This window comes from Rhea pennata (genome assembly GCF_028389875.1).
Source record: "Rhea pennata isolate bPtePen1 chromosome 35 unlocalized genomic scaffold, bPtePen1.pri SUPER_35_unloc_5, whole genome shotgun sequence".
NCBI lineage: Eukaryota > Metazoa > Chordata > Aves > Rheiformes > Rheidae > Rhea > Rhea pennata.
In genome coordinates, this window is record NW_026907598.1 from 1 (window position 1) to 22,831 (window position 22,831).

General features: G+C 75.5%; 4 protein-coding genes across 4 annotated transcripts; 2 read left to right on the plus strand and 2 right to left on the minus strand.

The window, feature by feature from the left end:
- Nucleotides 1-657: 657 nt before the first annotated feature.
- Nucleotides 658-4,448, minus strand: G6PD (glucose-6-phosphate dehydrogenase). Its single transcript, XM_062600837.1, has 8 exons — nt 4,275-4,448; nt 3,014-3,051; nt 2,818-2,926; nt 2,487-2,704; nt 1,511-1,666; nt 1,297-1,422; nt 1,118-1,211; nt 658-852 (listed from the first exon to the last, which is right to left on the minus strand). The coding sequence occupies exons 1-8, from the start codon at nt 4,389-4,391 to the stop codon at nt 658-660; spliced, it is 1,053 nt and encodes a 350-aa protein (XP_062456821.1). The 5' UTR covers nt 4,392-4,448.
- Nucleotides 4,449-6,058: 1,610 nt separating this feature from the next.
- Nucleotides 6,059-13,058, plus strand: IKBKG (inhibitor of nuclear factor kappa B kinase regulatory subunit gamma; the record flags this gene model as incomplete). Its single annotated transcript, XM_062600840.1, has 12 exons — nt 6,059-6,122; nt 7,393-7,547; nt 7,622-7,743; nt 8,112-8,159; nt 8,262-8,385; nt 8,476-8,585; nt 9,479-9,619; nt 9,710-9,806; nt 11,310-11,444; nt 11,524-11,666; nt 12,589-12,650; nt 12,750-13,058. Coding segments are annotated over 12 exons (1,344 nt in total), but the record flags the coding sequence as incomplete, so codon positions are not given.
- Nucleotides 13,059-13,314: 256 nt separating this feature from the next.
- On the minus strand, nt 13,315-15,945 carry LOC134154144 (selenide, water dikinase 2-like). Its single transcript, XM_062600838.1, has 8 exons — nt 15,724-15,945; nt 14,811-14,914; nt 14,611-14,718; nt 14,372-14,526; nt 14,204-14,294; nt 14,015-14,114; nt 13,719-13,931; nt 13,315-13,570 (listed from the first exon to the last, which is right to left on the minus strand). The coding sequence occupies exons 2-8, from the start codon at nt 14,904-14,906 to the stop codon at nt 13,344-13,346; spliced, it is 990 nt and encodes a 329-aa protein (XP_062456822.1). The 5' UTR covers nt 14,907-14,914; nt 15,724-15,945; the 3' UTR covers nt 13,315-13,343.
- Nucleotides 15,946-18,089: 2,144 nt separating this feature from the next.
- SLC35A2 (solute carrier family 35 member A2) lies at nt 18,090-22,824 on the plus strand. The gene is given in 7 exon segments (XM_062600839.1): nt 18,090-18,168; nt 18,264-18,446; nt 19,161-19,312; nt 20,403-20,507; nt 20,509-20,547; nt 20,549-21,123; nt 22,662-22,824. Coding segments are annotated over 7 exon segments (1,122 nt in total). The 5' UTR covers nt 18,090-18,128; the 3' UTR covers nt 22,690-22,824.
- The last annotated feature ends 7 nt before the right edge of the window (nt 22,825-22,831 follow it).

The window sequence follows — 22,831 nt, forward strand, 5'->3', positions numbered from 1 at the left end:
GAAGCTCCAGAACATCTCCAAGCCCTCAAAAGAGGCTCCACAAACCTCTTGAAGGCCCCTGAAGAGGCTCCAGAACACCTTCAAAGAGGCTCCAAAACCTCTTGAAGGCCCTCAGAGGCTCTAGAACATCTCCAAGCCCTCAAAGAGGCTCCACAAACCTCTTGAAGGCCCCTGAAGAGGCTCTAAAACCTCTTGAGGACACCCAAAGAGGCTCCACAAACCTCTTGAAGGCCCCCAAAGAAGCTCTAAAACCTCCTGAGGACACCCAAAGAGGCTCTAAAACCTCTTGAAGGCCCCCGAGGAGGCTCCAGAACACCTTCAAAGAGGCTCCAAAACCTCTTGAAGGCCCTCAGAGGCTCTAGAACATCTCCAAGCCCTCAAAGAGGCTCCACAAACCTCTTGAAGGCCCCTGAAGAGGCTCTAAAACCTCTTGAGGACACCCAAAGAGGCTCCACAAACCTCTTGAAGGCCCCAAAGAAGCTCTAAAACCTCCTGAGGACACCCAAAGAGGCTCTAAAACCTCTTGAAGGCCCCCGAGGAGGCTCCAGAACACCTTCAAAGAGGCTCCAAAACCTCTTGAAGGCCCTCAGAGGCTCTAGAACATCTCCAAGCCCTCAAAGAGGCTCCACAAACCTCTTGAAGGCCCCTGAAGAGGCTCTAAAACCTCTTGAGAACACCCAAAGAGGCTCTAAAACCTCTTGAAGGCCCCCGAGGAGGCTCCAGAACACCTTCAAAGAGGCTCCAGAACACCAAAGAGGCTCCGGAACCCCTTGAAGGCCCAACAAAGCGTCTCCGAAAGGCTCTGGATTGCTCAGGAAGCATTTCAGCAGCAACAGAAACACCTCGCAGGCCCTGGAAAAGAGCCCGCAAGGTCCCCAAGGCCACCAGGACCCCTTAAGCGTGACGTGAAACGCCGGTCAGCCCCCCCCAAAAGCCCTCGGGAGGGCTCCGACGCTTTACAACGACCCCCAACTCCCCCCCAAGCTGCCGTAAAGGGCTCACGGAGCCTTCGAAGCGTGGCCCAGAAGGCCCCCGAGGCCCCCCGGGCGGTGCCGGGAGGGCTCCGAACGCCTCGGGAGCCCGTTACGGGGCACCTCGAGGGCGTCCGGGCGCGCACCTTCTCGTCGCGCACGTCGTCGGGGTCGGTGGAGGCCGGCTTCTCCATGGCCACGAGGCAGAGCATCTGGAGCAGGTGGTTCTGCATGACGTCCCTGCGGCGGGGCGGACGGAGCGGTCGGCGGGGGGGCGGATTCGGGGCGCCGTCCCCGCGGCGGGGGGGCCGCCGCCGCCGCTCACCGGATGATGCCGAAGTCGTCGAAGTAGCCGCCGCGGCCCTCGGTGCCGAAGGGCTCCTTGAAGGTGAGCACGACGCAGGCGATGTTGTCCCGGTTCCAGATGGGCCCGAAGATGCGGTTGCCGAACCTGGGGGGGGGGGGAGGCGGCAGCGGGGTGGGGCGGGGGGTGCCGGGGGGCGCCGGGGGCCCCTGGGCCGCCCCCCGCCGCGGCCCACCTCAGCACCATGAGGTTCTGCACCATCTCCTTGCCCAGGTAGTGGTCGATGCGGTAGATCTGGTCCTCGCGGAAGAGCCCGCTGATGTGGTCCGAGAGGGCGTTGGAGCTGGCCAGGTCGCGCCCGAACGGCTTCTCCACGATCACCCGGTTCCAGCTGCCGGCCGGGCCGGCGGGTCAGGGCGGCGCCGCCGCGGCCCCCCGCCCCGCCCCGCCCCGGGGTCCCCCCGCCTCCCCCCATCTCCACCCGGGGGGGCGACCTGGCGTCCCTCTATCCTCATCCACGCGTGAGGAGCTCACGTGTCCCCATGGGCACCTATGGGTGATGACCTCACGTGTTCCCCCCCCCCCCCCCGCCATCTGCACCCATGGGTGACAACCTGGCATCTCTCCATCTTCATCCACGGGTAATGACCTCATGGATCGCCTCATCTGCACCCATGGGTGATGACCTCATGGATCGCCTCATCTGCAGCCATGGGTGATGACCTTATGGATCCCCTCATCTGCACCCATGGGTGATGACCTGGCGTCCCTCTATCTTCATCCATGGGTGAGGACCTCACATGTCCCCATATGCACCCATGGGTGATGACCTTATGGATCCCCTCATCTGCACCCATGGGTGATGACCTGGTGTCCCTCTATCTTCATCCATGGGTGAGGACCTCACATGTCCCCATATGCACCCATGGGTGATGACCTGGTGTCCCTCTGTCTTCATCCATGGGCGATGACCTCACATGTCCCCATGTGCACCCATGGGCGATGACCTCACATGTCCCACTATCTGCACCCGTGGGTGACGACCTCACGCGTCCCTATGTGCACCCACAACTGATGACCTCGTGCGTCCCCCCACCTGCACCCATGGGTGAGGACCTCACATGTCCCCACCTGCACCCACGGGGGAGGACCTCGCGTCCCCCCACGGGGGAGGACCTCGCTGCCCCCGCCCCCCCCGCGGCGCGGCTCACCCCTGCCCCATGCAGGCCTGCCGGATGTGGCGGGTGACGGGCGCGTAGACGCTGGGCGGCAGGGCCAGGTAGAAGAGGCGGTTGGCGCGGGCGCCGCCGGGCAGCGCCCGCAGGTGCTCGTCGAGCCGCTCGAAGGCGCCCGCCTCGCCGTACTGCCCGGCCACGTAGCTGTTGCGGGCGAAGAAGGCGTCGAGGCGGGGGCCGTCCTCCGGCGTCGCCTGCGGTGGCGGGGGGGGGGAGGCCCGGTGAGGCCCGGGCAGGCCCGGGCAGGCCCGGGCAGGCCGTGCCCCCCACCTCGCCCGCCCCACCGGCGCGGCGGTCCGCGGGGCACCTTGAGGTAGGGCTGGCTCTGCTGGCGGATCTGCGCCACGCTGAGCGGCGTCCGGGCGAAGCCGACCACGTAGGTGTCGTCCGGGAGCAGCCCATCGCGGAAGAGCCACCTGCGGGGGGGGGGGGGGGCACCGTGGGGCGGCCGTGGGGCAGCCGTGGGGCGGCCGTGGGGCGGCACGTGCCCGCGGGCGTCCTACCAGACGGTGGGGTAGATCTTCTTCTTGGCCAGGTCGCCCTGCGGCGGAGGGAAGAGCCGTGGCGGCGCTGAGACCCCGACCCGCCGTCGGCCCCGGGGGATTAACGAGGCCGGGGGGGGGGATTAACGAGGCGGAGGGGGGGGATTAACGAGGCGGAGGGCGGATTAACGAGGCGTGGGGTGGATTAACGAGGCGGGGGGTGGATTAACGAGGCGGGGGGGGGAATGTGCTGAGTCAGGGGGCCGGCCGGCCGTCCCCACCCCACACCTGCGCCCGCCCTCGCCGCGGGGTTACACAACAACGCGGGGGGGTTGACGGGGAGGGGGGGTTAATTAAGGTGCGTTGGGTAACGAGGTGGCGGGGCGGGGCCCAGGCGTCCGGGCGCTGCCCCGCGGGGAAGCGCCGGAAGCTGCTTATCTGCCGCACGCGCCGAGAGCGGAGGGGGGGGGATCCCTCTCGTCCCCCCCCCCCCCCCGCCCCACCCCAGGGGCCCAGGCGTCCGGGTGCCCCCCCCCCCAATAACCCAGGGGTCCAAGTGCTCTCAGGGGGCCCAGGCGTCCGGGTGCCCCCCCCCACAACGACACCCAGGGGTCCCCGTGCTCCCACGGGCCCAGGCGTCCGGGTGCTCCACCCCCCCCCACAACGACACCCAGGGGTCCCCGTGCTCCCACGGGCCCAGGCGTCCGGGTGCCCCACCCCCCCCCCCACAACGACACCCAGGGGTCCCCGTGCTCCCACGGGCCCAGGCGTCCGGGTGCCCCACCCCCCCCCCACAACGACACCCAGGGGTCCACGTGCTCCCACGGGCCCAGGCGTCCGGGTGCCCCCCCCCCCCCCCCCCCCACAACGACACCCAGGGGTCCCCGTGCTCCCACGGGCCCAGGCGTCCGGGTGCCCCATCCCCCCCCCCACAACGACACCCAGGGGTCCCCGTGCTCCCACGGGCCCAGGCGTCCGGGTGCCCCACCCCCACCTCCAAAAACCCACAGATCCGGGTGCCCCTCCCCCCTCTACCACAGGGCCCAGGCGTCCGGGTGCTCCCCAACCCCCCCCCCCCACCCCAATACCCTGAGGTCTGGGTGCCCCCACCCCCCACCCCCACGGGGCCCAGGCGTCCGGGCCGGCACGCGCGCGCCGCTCGCTCCGTCTTCTTCCCCTTTCCCCTCCCCCGCCTCCCGCGAGGCTCGAGGGGCCCAGGCGTCCGGCGGGGGTGGGGGGGGGGGCAGGAGGGGGGCGCCCCCCCCCCCCGGGCGGGGCTCACCGAGGCGCCGAGGATGATGAAGACGTGGGGGTCGCCCTGGAGGAAGGTGCCGCCGCGGCGCAGCTCCTGCCGCAGCATCCCGCACACCTGCGACCGGCTCAGCTCCTGCGCCGCCATGGGGCCTGGGGGTCCGGCCGGGGGGCGGGCTGGGCGGGGGGGGCCGCCTCCCGCCCCGCCCCCGCCCCCTCCCGCCCCACGGCCTCCCCCGCGGCCCCCACACGCTCCCGCGGCCCCACCGACAGCCCCCCACATCCCCCCGCGGCCCCCTCCGTGCCCCACAGCCCCCCGCTGCCCCCACCGACAGCCCCCCGCGGCCCCCTCCGTGCCCCACAGCCCCCCGCTGCCCCCACTGACAGCCCCCCGCTGCCCCCTCCGTGCCCCACATCCCCCCGCTGCCCCCACCGACAGCCCCCCGCTGCCCCCTCCGTGCCCCACATCCCCCCGCTGCCCCCACTGACAGCCCCCTGCAGCCCCCAAACACCCCCTTAGTGCCCCACACCCCCCCACTGACACCCCCCACAGCCCTACTCCCCCCTTACTGCCCCCACGCACCCCCTTGCTGCCCCACAGCCCCTCGTGCTCCCCCCATTAACCCCCCCACTGCCCCTCTACTCCCCCCACACACCCCCTTGCTGCCCCACAGCCCCTCGTGCTCCCCCCATTAACCCCCCCACTGCCCCTCTACTCCCCCCACGCACCCCCTTGCTGCCCCACAGCCCCTTCTCCCCCCCATTAACCCCCCCACTGCCCCTCTACTCCCCCCACGCACCCCCTTGCTGCCCCACAGCCCCTTCTCCCCCCCATTAACCCCCCCCACTGCCCCTCTACTCCCCCCACGCACCCCCTTGCTGCCCCACAGCCCCTCGCGCTCCCCCCATTAACCCCCCCACAGCCTCCTCCCCCCTTGCTGCCCCCAAACGCCCCCTTACTGCCCCGCTGCCTCTCCGCTGCCCCCCTAGACCCCCCCAGCCCCCCCATCTGCCCGCCAGCCCCCACCCGCCCCACACCCCCAGCCCCGCCACCCCCTACTGCCCCACTCCCTTGCTGCCCCACCCCCCCATCAGCCCCCCCGGACACCCCCCCAAACCCCCCATTTCCCCCCAATTCCCCCCGCCCCCCCCGCGGCCCGGTTACCCCCGCGGCTCCGCGCCGCCCCGCCCGCCGCCGCCGCTCCCCTCGCGCTCGCGCGGCTCCCCATCTCCCCCGCGCCGCCGCCGCCCCCTCCCCTCCGCCCCGGCCAATCGCCGCGCGGCACCCCGCGACTCAACCAATGGGCGGGGACCAGGGGCGGGGCCTCGCCCGCCGCCCCGCCCCCACCCACCAATGGCAGGCCGCGGGGCGGCGGGCCCCTGGCGTGCGCGGCCAATGGCAGGCCGGAGGGGGCGGGGCGTGTAGCCCCGCCCCCTCAACCCACCGGGCGCCATGACACCTACCGAGGCGGAAGTGGTGTCGTGCGCGCCGGCGCTGTTTCCGCTTCCGGTGGCGGCGCCCGCCGGAAGGAGGAAGGAAGCGCGGCCGGGGCGAGCGCGGCGCTCGGAGGTAGCGCGGCCGCCGGGCCGGGCCGGGCCGGGCCGGGCCGGGCCGGGCCCCGGCGCCGCCGCAGCGCCCTGCCCCTCTCTCCGCTCCCCGCAGGCGCGCGGATGAGCGGCGCCCGGTGGCGGCGGCCCGCGGACATGGTGCAGCCCGGTAGCGCCGGCGGCGGCGGCAGCGGCGGCCCCGGCCCGGCGGCGGCGGCGGAGCCGGAGCCCGGCGCGGCGGGGGAGGAGGCGGCGCCCGGCCGGGCCCCGCCGGAGCCGGGGAGCCCCGAGGGGCTTCAGCGCCTCCTGGCCGAGAACCGGGACCTCAAGGGTGAGGGGGGACCGGGGGTGGGACTGGGGGCACTGGGAGGCGCTGGGAGGCGGGACTGGGGGCACTGGGAGGCGCTGGGAGGCGGGACTGGGTGTACTGGGAGGCGCTGGGAAGTGGGATTGGGTGTACTGGGAGGTGCTGGGAGGCCCTGGGCGATGGGGTTGAGCACTCCAGGGTAACTGGGAGACACTAGGAAGCGGCACTGGGGTGACTGAGGGTCTTGGAGCGGCTGGGGGCGCTGGGAGGCAGGCCCGGAGCGACTGGGAGTTGTTAGAAGGTGTTGGGATGACTGGGAGATATTAAAGGGGGTCCTGGGGTGACTGGGAGGCCCTGGCAGGGGTGACTGGGAGCACTGGGAGGGGAAACAGGAGTCAATGGTAGGTGCTGCTGCCCAGGGGGTGTCTCTAGCGCCCCGTGACCCCCCCGCCGTGCCCTGTCCCCCCCCCAGAGGCGCTGCGGCGCTGCACGGAGGCGCTGCGGGGGGGTTTGGGGGTCTCTGGCGCCCCGTGACCCCCCCGCCGTGCCCTGTCCCCCCCCCAGAGGCGCTGCGGCGCTGCACGGAGGCGCTGCGGGGGGGTTTGGGGGTCTCTAGCGCCCCGTGACCCCCCCGCCGTGCCCTGTCCCCCCCCAGAGGCGCTGCGGCGCTGCACGGAGGCGCTGCGGGGGGGTTTGGGGGTCTCTGGCGCCCCGTGACCCCCCCGCCGTGCCCTGTCCCCCCCCAGAGGCGCTGCGGCGCTGCACGGAGGCGCTGCGGGGGGGTTTGGGGGTCTCTGGCGCCCCGTGACCCCCCCGCCGTGCCCTGTCCCCCCCCAGAGGCGCTGCGGCGCTGCACGGAGGCGCTGCGGGGGGGTTTGGGGGTCTCTGGCGCCCCGTGACCCCCCCGCCGTGCCCTGTCCCCCCCCCAGAGGCGCTGCGGCGCTGCACGGAGGCGCTGCGGGGGGGTTTGGGGGTCTCTGGCGCCCCGTGACCCCCCCGCCGTGCCCTGTCCCCCCCCAGAGGCGCTGCGGCGCTGCACGGAGGCGCTGCGGGGGGGTTTGGGGGTCTCTGGCGCCCCGTGACCCCCCCGCCGTGCCCTGTCCCCCCCCAGAGGCGCTGCGGCGCTGCACGGAGGCGCTGCGGGGGGGTTTGGGGGTCTCTAGCGCCCCGTGACCCCCCCGCCGTGCCCTGTCCCCCCCCAGAGGCGCTGCGGCGCTGCACGGAGGCGCTGCGGGGGGGTTTGGGGGTCTCTGGCGCCCCGTGACCCCCCCGCCGTGCCCTGTCCCCCCCCCAGAGGCGCTGCGGCGCTGCACGGAGGCGCTGCGGCGGCGCTGCGACGAGCTCCGGCGCTTGCAGGCGGCGCGGCGGGACGAGCGCGACGCCCTGCTCGGCCGCTTCCGGCAGGCCCGGGCCCTCGTGGAGCGGCTGCGCGCCCAGGCCGCCGCCGCCGCCCCCCCCGGTGAGCCCCCCCCGCCCCGCCGCGGCGCCCCCCCGCCGCGGCCCCGCTCACCCCCTCCCCGCAGGCCCCCGCCCCGCGCCCGGAGGACGACGGCGACGACGGCGGCCGCGACGATGATGATGACGATGGCAGTGGCAGCGCCCCGGAGCCTCCGCGCGACCTGCCGCCGCTGCAGGAGAACGGCAGGTGAGCTCCCGCGTGGGGCCGGGACCCGGCTCCCGCGTGGGGCCGGGACCCGGGGGACCCGACTCCCGCGTGGGGCCGGGACCCGATTCCTTGCGGTGCCGGGACGCGGCTCCGTGGGGCGCTGGGATCCGATCTCATACGGCACCGGGACGAGGCTCCGTACGGTGCCGGGATGGGCCTACCGGGGCGCTGGGCTCCGTGCCCGGATCGTGCTGGGATCCATCTGGATCGCTCCGGGCTCCGTCCCCGCGCCAGGGTTGCTCCATCCCCGCTCCCGGGTCGCTCCGGGCTCTGTCCCGGCGCCCGGGTCGCTCCGTCCCCGCTCCCGGGTCGCTCCGGGCCCCTCACGCCGTCCCGCCCTTCCGCAGGATCCCGGCGGAGCTGCTGCAGCAGCGGCTGGCGGCGGCGGAGACCGAGTGAGTGCTGGCCGGGGAGGGCGGCGGGGCGCCGTGGGGCGCGGCGGGGCGCCGTGGGGCCCGCGCCCCGTGTCCCCGCCCCCCAACCCCCCCGTGCCGCAGGCAGGCGGCGCTGCGGGAGGCGCTGGCGGCGGCGCGCGAGGCCCGGGCGGCGGCGGAGGCCCGGGCGCAGGAGGCCGCGCGGCAGGCGGAGCTGCAGCTGCAGGCGCTGCGGCGGCAGCTCGAGGTACGGCGGCGGCGGCGGGGGGACGCGGGGGGGGGGGACGGGGGACGCGTCCTCGGTGCCCGGTGCCACCGCCGCGTCCCCCCCCCGCAGCAGGACAAGGCCTCGGTGAAGGCGCAGGTGACGTCGCTGCTGGGCGAGCTGCAGGAGAGCCAGAGCCGCCTGGAGAGCAGCCGGCGGGAGCGCGCCGAGCTCGAGCAGAGGTGACAGCGGCGCCGGCGCGGTGACACCGCGGTGACGACGGCGCTGCCGGCGCGGTGACAACACGGTGGCAGCGGCGCCGTTGCGGTGGCAGTGCTGCTGCCGGCGCGGTGACAACGGCGCTGTCGCGGTGACACCGCAGTGACTGCAGCGCCGTCACGGTGACAACAGCACCGTCGCGGTGACACTGCGGTGATAATGCCACCGCTGTCACGGTGATGCCACCACCATCATGGTGACGCCGCGGTGACGCCGCCGTGGGGATGTCTCCATCGTGGTGACACCATGGTGATGCTGCCATCGCAGCGATGCCGCCGCCGTCGCGGTGATGCCGTGGTGACGCTGCCGTGGCGGTGATGCCGCCGTGGTGGTGACGTCTCCATCGTGGTGACACCGCGGTGATGCCGCCGTGGCGGTGACGTCTCCGTCGTGGTGACACCGCGGTGATGCCGCCGTGGCGGTGATGCCGCCACTGTCATGGTGACGTCTCCGTGGTGGTGATGCCGCTGTGGCGGTGACGTCTCCGTCGTGGTGACACCGCGGTGATGCCGCCGTGGCGGTGACGCCTCCGTCGTGGTGACACCGCGGTGATGCCGCCGTGGCGGTGACGTCTCCGTCGTGGTGACACCGCGGTGATGCCGCCGTGGCGGTGATGCCGCCACTGTCATGGTGACGTCTCCGTGGTGGTGATGCCGCTGTGGCGGTGACGTCTCCGTCGTGGTGACACCGCGGTGATGCCGCCGTGGCGGTGACGCCTCCGTCGTGGTGACACCGCGGTGATGCCGCCGTGGCGGTGACGTCTCCGTCGTGGTGACACCGCGGTGACGTCTCCGTGGCGGTGACGTCTCCGTGGCGGTGACGCCGCCGCGGCGGTGACGGCGCGCTGTCCCCGCAGGGCGCGGGCGGCCGGCGAGCGCTGCCGGGCGCTGGAGGAGGCGGCGGCCGCCCACAGCCTGCAGCTGGACCAGCTGCGGCTCCAGGCGCAGAACCTGGAGGCCGCCCTGCGCGTCGAGCGCCAAGGGGCCACCGAGGAGAAGTGAGCGCGGCCGCGGCGCGGTCCCTCCCCGCCCCTTCCTCCTCCTCCTCCTCCTCCTCCTCCTCCTCCTCACCGCCGCGGCCTCCCCAGGCGCAAGCTGGTGCAGCTGCAGGTCGCCTACCACCACCTCTTCCAGGAGTACGACAGCCACATCAAGGCCAGCCTGGGCGACAGCAACCGCACCCAGGTGGGCGCGCGGGGTCCCCCCGCCCCGCGGGGCCTCTGGCTCTCCTCGGGGGTCTCCCACGAGCCCCTTCCTGCTCTGCTCGAGGCCCCCGGGGTGGTTCCTGGGGTGGTTCCTGGTCTCCTTGAGGTCCCCGGGGTGGTTCCTGCTGCCCTTGGGGTCCCCGTGGTGCCTCCTGGTCTCCTTCCTGGTCTCCTTGAGGTCCCCGGGGTGGTTCCTGCTGCCCTTGGGGGTTCATGTGGTGCCTCCTGGTCTCCTTCCTGGTCTTCTTGAGGTCCCCGGGGTGGTTCCTGCTGCCCTTGGGGTTCCCTATGGTGCCTCCTGGTCTCCTTCCTGGTCTCCTTGAGGTCCCCGGGGTGGTTCCTGCTGCCCTTGGGGGTTCATGTGGTGCCTCCTGGTCTCCTTCCTGGTCTTCTTGAGGTCCCCGGGGTGGTTCCTGCTGCCCTTGGGGTTCCCTATGGTGCCTCCTGGTCTCCTTCCTGGTCTCCTTGAGGTCCCCGGGGTGGTTCCTGCTGCCCTTGGGGTCCATGTGGTGCCTCCTGATCTCCTTTCTAGTCTCCTTGAGGTCCCCGGGGTGGTTCCTGCTGCCCTTGGGGTTCCCTATGGTGCCTCCTGGTCTCCTTCCTGGTCTCCTTGAGGTCCCCGGGGTGGTTCCTGCTGCCCTCGGGGTTCCCCATGGTGGCCCTGGTCCCCTTTTTGGACCCTCGAGGTCTTGGGAGGGTTGTGGTGCTGTTTCTGGTCCCCCTGAGGTCCCCGGGGTGGTTCCCAGTCCCCTTAGGGTCTCCAGGGTGGTTCCTGGTCCCCTTTCTGGCCCCCCCAGGGTGGTTCTTGGTCCCCTTCGGGGTTCCAGGGTGGCTCCTAGCCCCATTTCTGGTCCCCTCGGGGTCTCCGAGGTGCTTCCTGCTCTGCTCTCTGGCCTCCTTGACGGCCCCAGAGTGGTTCGTGGGCCTGTTGGGGCCTCCAGGGTGGCTCCTGGTCCCCTTTACGGTCTCCTAGAGGTCTTGGGTGGGTTGCGGTCACGTCCCTGGTCCCTCCGAGGTCCCCAGGGCGGTTCCTGGTGCCCCTGAGCCCCCCGGGGTGGTTCCTGGTCCCTCCAAGGTCCCCGGGGTGGTTCCTGGTCCCTCCAAGGTCCCCGGGGCGGTTCCCGGTCCCCTTTCTGGTGCCCTTGAGCCCCCCGGGGTGGTTCCCGGTCCCCTTTCTGGTGCCCCTGGGGCCCCCCGGGCGGTTCCTGGTCCCTCCAAGGTCCCCGGGGCGGTTCCCGGTCCCCTTTCTGGTGCCCCTGAGCCCCCCGGGGTGGTTCCTGGTCCCTCCAAGGTCCCCGGGGCGGTTCCCGGTCCCCTTTCTGGTGCCCCTGGGGCCCCCCGGGCGGTTCCTGGTCCCTCCAAGGTCCCCCGGGCGGTTCCCGGTCCCCTTTCTGGTGCCCCCGGGGCGGTTCCCGGTGCCCTCCGCGGTGCCCGGTGCCCTCCGCGGCGCCCGCCCAGGGTGACGGCGGCGCGGGCGCGGCAGCTGGCGGAGGTGGTGGCGCAGCTGCAGCAGGCCGAGGAGGCGCTGGTGGCCAAGCAGGAGCTCATCGACAAGCTCAAGGCGGAGGCGGAGCGGCACCGCGCCACGCTCGAGACCATCCCCGTGCTGCAGGCGCAGGTGGGGCCGGGCCGCGGGGCGGGCCGTGGGGCGGGCCGTGGGGCGCCCCACGGCCCGCCGTGACGCCCGCGGCCCGCAGGCCGACATCTACAAGGCGGACTTCGAGGCGGAGCGGGCGGCGCGGGAGCAGCTGCACGCGCAGCGCGAGAGCCTGCAGCAGAGCCTGGCGCAGCTGCAGCGGCACTGCGAGCGCCTGCGCGCCGACGCCCAGGGCGCCGCCTGGTCAGCCCCACGGCCCCCGCCCCACGGCGCCCCCGCCCCACGGCGCCCCCGCCGCTGCCCCCCGCGCCCCACCGCTGCCCCCCGCACCCCGTGGATCCGCCCCGTGCCCACTGCACAGCTCCACGTGCCCTGCAGCAGCCCCCCCCCAGTGCCACTGTGCCCCACAGCTGCCCCCTCGAGTGCCCCTGGGCCCCACAACTGCCCCCTCCAAGTGCACCCATGCCTAACTGCTCCCTTGCCCCACAGCTGCCCCCTCGAGTGCCCCTGGGCCCCACAACTGCCCCCTCGAGTGCCCCTGGGCCCCACAACTGCCCCCCCCAAGTGCACCCATGCCTAACTGCTCCCTTGCCCCACAGCTGTCCCTCTCAACTGCGCCTGAGCCCCACAACTGCCCCCCCCCAAGTGCACCTATGCCTAACTGCCCCCCGTGCCCTGCAGGTGCCCCCCAAGTGCCCCACAGCTGCCCCCACAGCTGCCCCTGAGCCCCACAACTGCCCCCCCCAAGTGCACCCATGCCCAGCTGCCCCCCGTGCCCTGCAGGTGCCCCCCCAAGTGCCCCACAGCTGCCCCCTCAACTACCCCTGAGCCCCACAACTGCCCCCCCCAAGTGCACCCATGCCCAGCTGCCCCCCTATGCCCTGCAGGTGCCCCCCAAGTGCCCCTGTGCCCCAGAAGAAGCTCGTACCCTGCCACTGCCCCATAACTCCTGCCCCACCGCTGGCCCTGTACCCCCCACCCTGCACCCCCCCCGCCCCTCCTGCCTGCCCCACAGCGTCCCAGACCCATCTCGCTGCCCCCCTCAACACTGCTTTGCAGCCCCCCGCCCCCAACTGCCCTCGCAGCCCCCCGGACTGACCCCGTGACCCTGCAAGCCTGCCCCACACCCTGAGCCCCCCCCCCAAGTCTCCCCCACTCCCCCCAGGGCCCGCATGGAGGAGATGAGGAACCGGCACGCAGAGCTGCGGGGCTCGGTGCCCCCGGGGGGTGAGTGCGCGGGGTGGGGTGGGCGTGGGGGGGCGGTTGGGGGGCGCCGGCGCCCCCAGCCACGAGCCCCACGTGTCCCCCCCCCCCACCCCCTACCAGGCTACGGCGGGCTGGCGCTGGCCGGCCCCCCGCCGCCGCGCGCCGCCCCCGAGGAGCAGCCCGACTTCTGCTGCCCCAAGTGCCAGTACAAGGCGCCCGACATGGACACGCTGCAGATCCACGTCATGGACTGCATCAAGTGAGGGGGGGGGGGCCGCCCCACGGCGCCGCGCTGCCCCACGGCGCGGTGCTGCCCCACGGCGCAGCGCCACCCCACGGCGCAGCGCCACCCCCCCCACCTCCCCATTAAACCCCGGGCGGCAGCGGCCGCTGCGCCGGCGGCACGGCCGTAACGACGCCTTACTGTTATTACTTTTTCTCTGTTTATTGCCCCCTGTTTTGCCCCAAACGGGCCGCCAGCGCCGCGCTGCGGGGGGGGGGGGGGGGAGCCCCGTCCCTGCCCCTCGGGGGGGTCTTCGGCCCCTCCCAGCCCAGGGCCGGGTTTCCGGAGAGGGGCGTCACGCAGAGGGGCGAGGGAGGGGGGGTGGGCGGCATGGGGGGGGCCGCGAGCTCCGGCCTTTCCCCACCTCCCCCCCCCCAACCTCCAATAAATAGTCAGGCGGCGCGGGAGGGGGCGGGCGGCGGGGGGGCGGCTCAGGGGGCGGCCTCGGGGCTGGGGGCGGCGGGGTCCGGGGCGGGCGCGGGCGCCCCGCGCGGCGTCACCTCGATGACGCGGGGCTTGTCGATGATGCGGGCGCTGCGCGGGCCCTTCTCCACGATGCCGATGATCCAGGCCTGGTGGCCCTCGCCGTGCTTGGGCGACTTGATCTCGGCGCAGAAGCGGGCGGCCTGCTCCCGCGGCAGGCAGATGAGCAGCCCCCCTGCGGCGCCGGCGCCCGGTCAGAAACCTCCCCTTTTCACCCCGTTTTCTCCCTCCCGCCTCCCCCTGTTCTCCCGCCGGCCGCCCGGGCGCGGCCGGACTCTGCCCCGCGGGCGCGGCCGGACTCTGCCCCGCGGCCCCGTCCCTACCGGACGTCTCCGGGGAGGTTCCCTGGAGCAGGCCGAAGCGGTTGCCGCAGGCCTTGCTCACGGCGGCCATCTTGGCGAGCACGGGCAGGTTGTGGATGACGAAGGCCACCTCGTGCCGCTGCTGCTTGGCCAGGTTCTGCGCGTGGCCCAGGATGCCGAAGCCCGTGATGTCGGTGGCCGCGTGCGCGTTGAACGTGTGCATCAGGCCGGCGGCTGCGGGGCGGCGGCGTTGTCACCGCCGCGCTGCCCCCCCCCCGCCCCCCACTGCACCCCAAACCGCCCCCCCCGGGCCCTACCGGTGCGGTTGAGCATGGCCATGCTGAACATGGCCTCCTGGTAGGCCAGCTCCACGTCCTCCTTGGACACCACCAGCTTGATCTTGTTCCAGCGCTCGGGCTGCGGGAGACGGCGCCGCGGGGCGTGAGCCTGTCCGGGCTGCCCCACGCGCCCCCGCCCCACACCGCCCCACCCGCCCCACGACTCACGTTATCCAGCCACTGGTGGGCACTGACGGCCACCTGGGTGCCCAGCGGCTTGGTGAGCACCAGCACGTCGCCGGGGACGGCGCTGTCGGGCCTGGGAGGGCAGCGGCGTTAGGGCGAGCCCCCCGCCCGCCCCACGGCGGCCCCCCCCGCCCGCCCCACGGCGCTCACATGATGAACTCGTTGCGCTGGCACACCACGGTGGCCACGCCGCCCACGATGATCCAGGGGTTCACCACGGTCTGGCCGCCCGTCACCGAGGTGCCGCCGTCCTCCGCCGCGTCCCGGAAGCCCTTCACGATCAGCGGCATGATCTTCTCCCGCTCCTGGGGCGCGCGCGGACGCGGGGTCAGCGGGCGGGGGGGGCCGGGCCGCCGCCCCCCGCCCGGCTCCCCCCGAGCCCCGCTCACCTCGTCCGTCATCTTCTGGCTGACGCTGAGCAGCATCAGCATGTTGTCGCACTCGGTGATGCCCATGGCGTAGAGGTCGCTCAGCACGTTGGCGCAGGCGATGCGGCCCTGCGCGACACGGCGGGGGGGGGGGGCTCGGGCCGGGCTCCGCTGGGGGGGTTGGGGGGGGCAGCGGGGGGGGCGGGGGGGGGGGCCGTTACCATCATGTAGGGGTCCTCCACGAGCGGGTAGAAGAAGTCGGTGGTCTGCACGAGCGAAAGGCCGCCGTGGCGCAGGGGGATGACGCACGAGTCCATGCCGATGCCTGCGGGAGCGCCGGGGTCGGCCGGGGGCTCCCTCCCGGCCCCCCCTAGGCCGTGGACACCCCCCTGCACCGCAGACACCCCCCCACGCGCTTCTCCCCCCCCCCTCCCGGCCCCCCCTGCGCCGCGGACACCCCCCCTGCACCGCAGACACCCCCCCCACGCGCTTCTCCCCCCCCTCCCGGCCCCCCCTGCGCCGCGGACACCCCCCCACGCGCTTCTCCCCCCCCTCCCGGCCCCCCCTGCACCGTGGACACCCCCCACGCGCTTCTCCCCCCCCCTCCCGGCCCCCCCTGTACCGCGGACGCCCCCCCACGCGCTTCTCCCCCTGTCCCTGTCCCCCCTGCACCGCGGACACCCCCCCACGCGCTTCTCCCCCCCCTCCCGGCCCCCCCTGCACCGTGGACACCCCCCACGCGCTTCTCCCCCCCCTCCCGGCCCCCCCTGTACTGCGGACGCCCCCCCACACGCTTCTCCCCCTGTCCCTGTCCCCCCTGCGCCGCGGACACCCCCCCCCCGTGCTTCTCCCCCCCTCCTGCCCCCCCCCGTGCTGCGGACACCCCCCCCACGCGCTTCTCCCCCCCCCCGCTGCGGCCCCTTCCCCACGCGCTCCCCCCCCCCCCCCCGTTTCTCCCTCCCGTTCCCCCTCCCCGGCCCTTCTCGGCGCTCCAAGGACCCAGCTCCCGCCCCCCGCCCCCTCTCAGGGCCGCGGCCGCCCGCGCTCCTCCCACGGCCGCCCCGTGCCAAGGCCGCGGCGCTTCCCCCCCCCCCGCCCCCCGCGGGCTCCCAGGCCTCCGCCGCGGCCCCTCACCGAGCGTGGGCGCCCCGCCGGGCTCCGGCTCCGGGCCGGGCCCTTCGCCGGCTCCCGCTCGCGGCCCGCCGAGTCCCGCCAGGAGCCGGAGCAGCGTCTCCTGCGGGACTTTGCAGCCTCAGCCGCGCAGCTCGCCGAAGCCCGTGAGGCGCCAGCCCGGGTCGAGGCCCAGCGCGGCGGGCTCGAAGGGCCGGTAGCCGGCGGGGCCGGCGGCGGCCGGGGCCGGCGCGCCCGAGGGGGACCCGGCCAGCGCCGCCATCTTGCTCCTGCCGCTCCGCGCGAGGCGGGCGGCGCGCGCGGCGCTTCAAGGGGGCGGGCCCGGCCCCCTCCCCTTCTCCGAGGCGGGCCGCGATTGGGCGGCGGGGGCGGGGCGGGGCTGCCGCGGCGGGCAGGGATTGGGCAGCCGCTGGAAGGGGCGGGGCGGGGAGCGGCCAGAGGGGACGGGGCAGCCAATGGGCGCCGGGGGGAGGGGTGGGCGGGCGTGAGGCGGGGACGATTGCGCAACAGCGAGGGGGGGGGGCGGAGCAAAGGTGGGCGGTGATTGGATGAGTCCTGGAGGAGGCGGTCAGGGATTGGACCGCCCCCCACGCGGAGCGGAGGGAGGAGCCGGGCGAAGAGGGCGGGGATTGGCCGAGTGCCTGCGGGGGAGGGGCAGGGCGCACGAGGCAGGTGGGGATTGGGCGCCCGCAGCAAAGGGGCGGGGCCGGCCGCGGTGGGCGGGCGGCGCCCGGCGGCGGGAGCAGCGTCAGGCAGGGCGCGGGGGGGGGGGGGAGGGGCGTTCACACAGGCTCCCGCGGTGGGGGGGGTGAGGGGGGGAGACATGGCCGTTACCGAGGACGGGCGGAGCAGCGAGCGGCTGGTTCTGCCCCTCTCGGAAAGGGCGGGAGCGGCGCCGCCGTCAGAGGGGGCGGGAGCGGCGCGAGGCCGTTAGAGGGGGCGGGAGCGGCGCGAGGCGGCGCGAGGCCGTTAGAGGGGGCGGGAGCGGCGCGAGGCCGTTAGAGGGGGCGGGAGCGGCGCGAGGCCGTTAGAGGGGGCGGGAGCGGCGCGAGGCCGTCAGAGAGGGCGGGAGCGGCGCGAGGCCGTTAGAGGGGGCGGGAGCGGCGCGAGGCGGCGCGAGGCCGTTAGAGGGGGCGGGAGCGGCGCGCGGCCGTCAGAGGGGGCGGGAGCGGCGCGAGGCGGCGCGGCCGTTAGAGGGGGCGGGAGCGGCGCGAGGCGGCGCGGCCGTCAGAGGGGGCGGGAGCGGCGCGAGGCGGCGAGGCCGTTAGAAGGGGCGGGAGCGGCGCGAGGCGGCGCGAGGCCGTTAGAGGGGGCGGGAGCGGCGCGAGGCGGCGCGGCCGTCAGAGGGGGCGGGAGCGGCGCGAGGCGGCGCGAGGCCGTTAGAGGGGGCGGGAGCGGCGCGAGGCGGCGCGAGGCCGTTAGAGGGGGCGGGAGCGGCGCGAGGCGGCGCGGCCGTTAGAGGGGGCGGGAGCGGCGCGAGGCGGCGCGGCCGTTAGAAGGGGCGGGAGCGGCGCGAGGCGGCGCGAGGCCGTTAGAGGGGGCGGGAGCGGCGCGAGGCGGCGCGAGGCCGTTAGAGGGGGCGGGAGCGGCGCGAGGCGGCGCGGCCGTTAGAGGGGGCGGGAGCGGCGCGAGGCGGCGCGGCCGTCAGAAGGGGCGGGAGCGGCGCGAGGCGGCGCGGCCGTCAGAGGGGGCGGGAGCGGCGCGAGGCGGCGCGGCCGTCAGAGGGGGCGGGAGCGGCGCGAGGCGGCGCGAGGCCGTTAGAGGGGGCGGGAGCGGCGCGAGGCCGTTAGAGGGGGCGGGAGCGGCTCGAGGCCGTTAGAGGGGGGCGGGAGCGGCGCGAGGCGGCGCGGCCGTTAGAGGGGGCGGGAGCGGCGCGAGGCCGTTAGAGGGGGCGGGAGCGGCGCGAGGCGGTGTGTGTGTGGGGGGGGCGGGGTAGCCGTTGAAAGGGGCGGGGCCTGCGCGCGCGCGCGGCCGCCCATTGGGGGCGGGGGTGGCGGCGCCTCGTTTTCATTGGCCGCCTGGCGCGCCTGGCCCCGCCCAGGCGTGGGTATGCGGGGGGGGAGGAAGGGGGCGGGGCCGCGTGAGCGGCGGGCGGTGATTGGCGGCCTGTTGGGGGCGGGGGCGTGACGTCGGCGGCGCGTAGCGCGTGACGCGCTCAGGTGTTGGGCAGCGCGCTCCTTCCTCCTCCTCCTCCTCCGCTTCCGGCGGCCGCGCCGGCCGGGGCCTCTCCTCGGCGCCTCGGTCCGCCGGGCCCTCTCTATGGTGGGCGGCGGCGCGCGGCGGCGGGCGGCGGCGGCGGCTCTGCGCGGCCTCCGCGGCAGGGGGCGCGCGGGCGCCGCGGCGGCGCCGCTCTAGGCGCGGCGCTCGGCGGCCGGAAGCGGCCGCGCCGGCGCCGGGCAGGTGCCACCATGGCAGCGGCGGGCGGCGGCGAGGCGGCGCCGTGGACAGGTGAGGGCGGCGGCGGCCCCGGCCCGGCGCGGCGCGGCGCGGCGCGGCCCGCCCGGCCCGGCCTGACGCGGCGGCGGCGCTGTGCTGTCGCGCAGGCTCGCGGCGGGTCAAGTACGCGAGCCTGGCGGTGCTGGTGGTGCAGAACGCCTCGCTCATCCTCAGCATCCGCTACGTGCGCACGCTGCCCGGCGAGCGCTTCCTGGCCACCACGGCCGTCGTCATGGCCGAGGTGCTCAAGGGCGGCGCCTGCGTCCTGCTCCTGCTGCTGCAGCACCGCGGTGAGCGCGGGGCGCCGGGGGGACCCGGCGGGCGGGGGGGGCCGGGGGTATCGGGGGGACCAGGGGGAACTAGAGGGGGCTGGGGGGCTGTAGGGCGCCGGGGGGAACCGGGAGGGACTGGAGCGGACTGGGGGAATGGGGCGGGGGGACTAGAGGGGTCTGGAGGGGACTGGGGGCCGCAGAGTGCTGGGGGACACGGGGCACTGGGGGCGCTGGGGGCCGTGGGGCGCTGGGGGCCGTGGGGTGCTGGGGGGCGGCGGGGTGCTGGGGGCCGTGGGGCACGGGGGGCGCTGGGGGCCGTGGGGGCCGTGGGGCGCTGGGGGGCGGCGGGGCGCTGGGGGCCGTGGGGCACGGGGGGCGCTGGGGGCCGTGGGGCGCTGGGGGCCGTGGGGGCCGTGGGGTGCTGGGGGCCGTGGGGTGCTGGGGGGCGGCGGGGGTGCTGGGGGCCGTGGGGGCCGTGGGGCGCTGGGGGGCGGCGGGGCGCTGGGGGCCGTGGGGCACGGGGGGCGCTGGGGGCCGTGGGGCGCTGGGGGCCGTGGGGGCCGTGGGGTGCTGGGGGGCGGCGGGGTGCTGGGGGCCGTGGGGCACGGGGGGCGCTGGGGGCCGTGGGGTGCTGGGGGGCGGCGGGGCGCTGGGGGGCCGTGGGGCACGGGGGGCGCTGGGGGCCGTGGGGCGCTGGGGGGCGGCGGGGCGCTGACGCGCCGGCGCCGGCAGGCAGCGTGCGGCAGACGGCGGCGACGCTGCAGGCGGCCGTGCTGGGGCAGCCGGGCGAGACGCTGCGCCTGGCCGTGCCCTCGCTCATCTACACGCTGCAGAACAACCTGCAGTACGTGGCCATCTCCAACCTGCCCGCCGCCACCTTCCAGGTGCCCCCCCGCGGCCCCGGCCCCCCGTGGCTGCCCCCCACCCCCCGCGGCCCCCCGCGGCCCCGGCCCCCCGTGGCTGCCCCCCACCCCCCGCGGCCCCGGCCCCCCGTGGCTGCCCCCCACCCCCCGCGGCCCCCCGCGGCCCCGGCCCCCCGTGGCTGCCCCCCACCCCCCGCGGCCCCCCGCGGCCCCGGCCCCCCGTGGCTGCCCCCCACCCCCCGCGGCCCCCCGCGGCCCCGGCCCCGCAGCCTCCCCGTCCATCGCTCCTCAGCCCCAAGCGCCGTCCCCAGCTCCACAGCAGCGTCCCCGTCCGCACCTGTCCCAGTGCCCAGCCCCACAGCGGCGTCCCCATCCCTGCTGCATCCCTGTGCCCAGCCCCACGGCGGTGTCCCCGTGCCCAGCCCTGTGCCCAGCCCTGTGCCCAGCCCCACAGCGGTGGCCCCAGCCCCGTGCCCAGCCCCACGGCGGCGTCCCCGTGCCCAGCCCCACGGTGGAGTCCCCGTCCGCATCTATCCCCACTGCGTCCCTGTGCCCTGCCCCATGGCGGCGTCCCCGTGCCCAGCCCCGTGCCCAGCCCCACAGCGGTGGCCCCAGCCCCGTGCCCAGCCCCACGGTGGAGTCCCCGTCCGCATCTATCCCCACTGCGTCCCTGTGCCCAGCCCTGTGCCCTGCCCCACGGCGGTGTCCCTGTTCCCCCTGGGTGTGCATCCCCATGCCCGTGTGCAGCCCCACGGCGGTGTCTCCGTCCCCATCTATCCCCACTGCATCTGTGCCCCAGCTGCGTGCCCAGCCCCACAGCGGCGCCCCTGAGCCCAGCCCTGTGCCCAGCCCCATGGCGGTATCCCAGCCCCACGGCTGCGTCCCTGTGCCCAGCCCCACAGCGGCGCCCCTGAGCCCAGCCCTGTGCCCAGCCCCATGGCGGTGTCCCAGCCCCGTGCCCAGCCCCGCGCCCAGCCCCACGGCGGTGTCCCCATGCCCAGCCCTGTGCCCAGCCCCATGGCGGTGTCCCAGCCCCGTGCCCAGCCCCGCGCCTAGCCCCACGGCGGCGCGGCGGTGCCCGTGCCGGCGGCGCCAGCGCCCGCCCCCGCAGGTCACCTACCAGCTGAAGATCCTGACGACGGCGCTGTTCTCGGTGCTGCTGCTGGGCACGTCGCTGTCGCGGCTGCAGTGGCTCTCGCTGGCGCTGCTCTTCGCGGGGGGTGGCGCTGGTGCAGGCGGAGCAGGCGCGCGCCGGCCCCCCCCCCCGCCGCCGCCGCCGCCGGCCCGCCGCAGAGCTACGCCACGGGGCTGGCGGCCGTCGCCGCCTCCTGCCTCTCGTCGGGCTTCGCCGGCGTCTACTTCGAGCGGCTGCTGAAGCGGGCGGGCGGCTGCATCTGGGTGCGCAACGCGCAGCTGGGCGCCGTGGGCGCGCTCGTGGGGCTGGCGGCCATGTGGGCGGCCGAGGGCCGCGCCGTCGCCGGCCTCGGCTTCTTCCACGGCTACAGCCCGGCCGTGTGGGCCGTGGTGCTGAACCAGGCGGCCGGCGGGCTGCTCGTGGCGCTCGTGGTGCGCTACGCCGACAACATCCTCAAGGGCTTCGCCACGGCGCTCTCCATCGTGGCCTCCACCGCCGCCTCCGCCCACCTCTTCGGCTTCCGGCCCCGCGCGCCCTTCCTGGCCGGCGCCGCCATGGTCGTCGCCGCCGTCTACCTCTACGGGCGCCCGCGGCGGCCCCCCGGCGCCGCCGCCCCCCCCGGCGCCGCCGCAGCCCCCCCCCAGCGCCGCCCCCCCGGCCGTCGTCACCGTCCCCGCCGGCGACCGCCCCGACGCCGGCAAGTCCGGGGGGGCGGCGTGACGGCCGGCGGGGGGGGGGGGCAGGGCGGGGGGCAGGACGCCGGGGCCCCTCGGTGATGGGGGGGGAGCTGGGCCCCCTGGTGATTGGGGGGGCAGGACACCGGGGCCCCCTGGTGATTGGGGGGGGGGCAGGACGCCTGGGCCCCTTGGTGATGGGGGGGGAGCTGGGCCCCCTGGTGATTGGGGGGGGGCAGGACGCCTGGGCCCCCTGGTGATGGGGGGGGAGCTGGGCCCCCTGGTGATTGGGGGGGGCAGGACGCCGGGGCCCCTCGGTGATGGGGGGGGGTCAGGACGCCTGGGCCCCCTGGTGATGGGGGGGGAGCTGGACCCCTAGGTGATTGGGGGGGGCAGGACGCCTGGGCCCCCTGGTGATTTTGGGGGGGGGTCAGGACGCCTGGGCCCCCCCGGGGGGAGTGGGGGTGTCCCGGATGCCTGGGCCCCCTCAGCGAGGTGGTGGGTTTGGGGGGGGGGTGTCAGGACGCCTGGGCCCCTCCTTGGGGAGGGGGTGGCGCGAGGGGGAGGCGTGAGGGGACCCCGGACGCCTGGGCCCCCTGCTGGGGGGGGGAATCCCCGGACGCCTGGGCCCCGCTGCACAACACTAACCCCATCTGACCGGGGGGGGGGGGGGGGGGGAGGGGGGGCGGGCGGGGGCGCGGCCCCTCCCCCGCTGTAAATACTTTTGTAGGGGGCCGGGCGGGGTCGCGACCTCCCGCCACGGGGCGGGGGGTGGGGGAGGCAGTTTTTATCCTGTGGTTTGGGGCCAATAAAGCTGGATTTGGTTAAATACCGTGTGCTGCGATGCTGGGGGGGGGAAGGGGGGGGCACTAACACCACTAACAGCTGCGGAGGGCCCAGGCGTCCGGGCCGGCGGCCTCGTCCCCGCGGAGGCAGCGACCCCCCGGAGCCAGGCATGTGCCCCCCACCCCCTATAAGGGCTATAGGGGGCTGCAGGGGCACTGGGGGGGCTGTGGGGGGCTCTATGGCCTCCCTGACACTCCTGGCCCCATAGGGGCTGTGGGGGGCCATAGGGGCCCCGGGACACCCTGGGGCGAGGTGTGGGCGGCTCGGGGACCCCCGCCCGGGGGGAGGGGCTATAGGGGTGCCCCAGACGCCCTGGCGGTGCTGGGGCTCTGCAAGGCCTGTGGGCTCTTACGGGCCCTATGGGGAGCCCCTGGGGCTCTATAGGAGCCATGGGGACCTGCTGCTCCACAGGTGCTATAGGGCCTTTGGGGGCTCTATAGGAGCCATGGGGACCTGCTCCTCCACAGGTGCTATAGGGCCTTTGGGGGCTCTATAGGTGCCATGGGGACCCCCCCAGCAGGTGCTATAGGGCCTTCGGGGGGCTCTATAGGAGCCATGGGACACCCCCCCCCCACTGTGGCCTTTCCCAGGGCCCTATAGCTGCTCTCCAAGGCACCCCAGCCCCCCCTCCCCTGGCCCTATAGGCCCCCCCCGGGGCTGTACAGGCGCCATAGGGCCCTCAGCGCCGGGCTCTGTCTCTCTCTCTCTCTCGCAGGTCGCTCGGCACGGCCAAGGGCTGCTGACAGCGCCGGGCGCGACGCCCGGCCCCGTGGGGGCCGCTCGGCCCCATAGGGCCCCGCCGGGGGCCTATAGGGGCTCTGTAGGGGCCGCCCCCCCCCCCCCCCCCCGGCGCGCGCGGTAAAGACGAGGCGGAAACACCCGGCG